A 2719-nucleotide genomic window follows, 5' to 3' on the forward strand; every position below is an offset into this window, starting at 1 on the left:
TAGCCCCACACTTGAGAGCATGCCACACATCCTATGTGAGTTTGAGAGCCATTTGAGTGACTCCACCTACCATATGAGTGAGAGCATCCGAGAGGGAGTGAGTGAGCCACAACACTTAGGATGTGTTTGGTTTAAGGGACATGCTAGGGTGGTTGTGGGTATCCCCAACCAGGTGGCTAGGGATAGCCCTTTTTTCTGTTTGGTTGGAAGGGTGAGGTTATCCCATGTTTTGTTTGGTTCAAAGGATGAAGTATGGTTGAGGATAGCCATCAGAGTGTTTGGTTCAAGGGATGAATGAAGGATAACGGCTGTGGTAACCTTTTTTACTTGAAATGGTGAGATTACCCTCATAATTTGCACTTTTAATGGGAGGAAGGAAAATACAATATGTATAGACATAATTTCGAAAATCTTAACTTTTTCACAGCAAACAAAACAAAACGATGGTAGAAATTTTGGACTTCATCACATATAATAGTTCAACATTTCATACATAAGTCAAGTGCATAGAACTCATAGTTCAGCATTCCACAGTATGTATAGACATAATTTCGAAAATCTTAACTTTTTCACAGCAAACAAAACAAAACGATGGTAGAAATTTCGGACTTCATCACATATAATAGTTCAACATTTCATACATAAGTCAAGTGCATAGAACTCATAGTTCCGCATTCCATAGAGTACTACTAGAGCTTAATAGTTATACAACCCATAGTTATTTTCTTGGTTGTCAAAAGAGCTAATCCATACAACCCATAGTTGCTGTTTTGGTTGCATCAAAGGCAAAGTCAATCACCAGTTCACCACATATGCACTCACCATCCTTACGCTTCAGGAAAGGTATTCTTGACATACCTAGAAACCCAAACCTTCTTTTGATCCTCTTACAACACCTTGAATGCCATAACAACACGAGGATTGTCAACCAAATATGCATAGTAATGAGCAAGGTACTCCAAACTGAACCCAGAAAGTACTTTCATGCTCTCCCAAAGACCATCTATGGCATTGTTCTCGGTGCTAGAACTCTTCTCTATGGCAATAGCAATTCTTTCACTAGAAGCAAGTATGGTGGCATGCAACCTGTCTTCCGCACAAGGATTTGGTTTGGCCTTTTTTGGTTTGGGACCAGATGAACCTGCATTGGTTGATTGTGCAACCTCTTCATGTGGGGCAGTGGGTTTCTTGGTTGTCTCTTCTTCAAGATTAACCACTTCTATAGCAAGAGGGTCACTTGAGTCTTTTGCATATTGCCCTGTAGCCATGCTCCCTCCAGCTATATTCATCATCTCCTTATAATGAATAATAGTCTTGTTAAGGTACTGTTCGTCCTCTGGATGAGCCTTGTAGAAACAATAAAAGTAATTTCAGTAAGTATTTGGACAAAAAGGAACAATTGCAGCAAGTATTTGAGCATATAGGAAGAATTCCAGCGAGAATATTTTCAGCAAGTGTTGGGACTTGTAGATACTAATTTCAACAAGTACTTGAGCATGAAGAAAGAGGTACAGCAAGTTCAGACATTACAAAACCATTTCAGCAAGCACTTTCACGTAAAGAATAATTTTAGAAGTGTTTGGACTTGTAGATACTAATTTCAGGAAGTATTTGAGCATTAAGGAAGAAGTACATCAAGTATTAAACATTACAAAACCATTTCAGCAAGCACTTTCACATAAAGAAAGAATTAAACAAGTACTCATGAGAAAAAAAATAGTTACCTTAACATGATTTGTGTAATGCTAATGATCAAGAACAATCATAGACTTGTCCTCATCCCATAGTGCACCACTCAAGTCCTTGAGTTTCACTATTTTCTGCAGTTTTCGCTTCCATGTACTATTATGATTTTTGATCTGATCTCCATTCAAGCTAAGTTGGAAATGCTCATTCAAAGCAATGGCACAAGCGTTGAACTATGATTGCTTGAATGCAGTACTTGTTCTATTGCCACTAGAGACCAAATCACTTAGCCATGTTAGCATGAACTTGGACATGTTAGGTGTCCATGAAACTTGCTTAGCCATTTCCTACAATTTCAAGTGTTTGGACATTGAGAAAGTAATTTCAGCAAGAATTTGGACATAACGAAATAATTTTAGCAACTTAAATAGTCATTACAATTACAATCTCAGAAAATAATATTTCCTTACAAATAAGTTCCAGCACACAAAATAGTTCAACAAAGTACAATAATTCATCACGACGAGCTAAATGACATAGTAGTTACTACATATTTTGACCTTGCAAATGGTTTTGTCGGTCTTCCCACATTTGATCAGCAACTCCTTGCCTAAAATTAACCATGTATGCATGTTCATGTGCTTGACCACTTAATGATGAAGCATGAGTAATATTTGGCACCCATTCATCCTCGGGTATGATATATTCATCTATCCCATCATTTATAACCCAATTGTGAATAATGCAACAAGCCACAACAATGTCAACTTGTGTTGGAAAGAGAAAGAATGGAGTGGCATCATCAAGTATCTTGAATCTTCTCTTCAATGACCCAAATGCACGTTCTACAGTCACGCGAAGAGAAGAATGCCTAAGGTTGAACAACTCCCTCTCATTTTGCACAGGGTTGTTTCCCCACTCATTCAAGTGGTACCTCACACCATGAAAAGGAGGCAAAAAACCACGTTTGGCTCCATATCCAGCATCAACTAGATAAAATTTCCCTAAATAAGGAACATTTGGGTTACTTGGT

At 38.0% G+C, this 2719-nt stretch overlaps 1 protein-coding gene across 1 annotated transcript in view; it reads right to left on the reverse strand.

Moving 5' to 3' along the window:
* Nucleotides 1-887: 887 nt before the first annotated feature.
* Nucleotides 888-2719, reverse strand: part of LOC119333842 (protein ALP1-like) — a 4119-nt gene continuing 2287 nt past the window's right edge. The window contains exons 5-6 of the mRNA XM_037606594.1: nt 2308-2690; nt 888-1346 (exon numbers count right to left, since the gene is read on the reverse strand). Coding sequence (XP_037462491.1) covers nt 888-1346; nt 2308-2690 — 842 coding nt within the window. The remainder of the gene's footprint in view (nt 1347-2307; nt 2691-2719) is intronic.

This window comes from Triticum dicoccoides, chromosome 7A (genome assembly GCF_002162155.2).
Source record: "Triticum dicoccoides isolate Atlit2015 ecotype Zavitan chromosome 7A, WEW_v2.0, whole genome shotgun sequence".
Taxonomy (NCBI): domain Eukaryota; kingdom Viridiplantae; phylum Streptophyta; class Magnoliopsida; order Poales; family Poaceae; genus Triticum; species Triticum dicoccoides.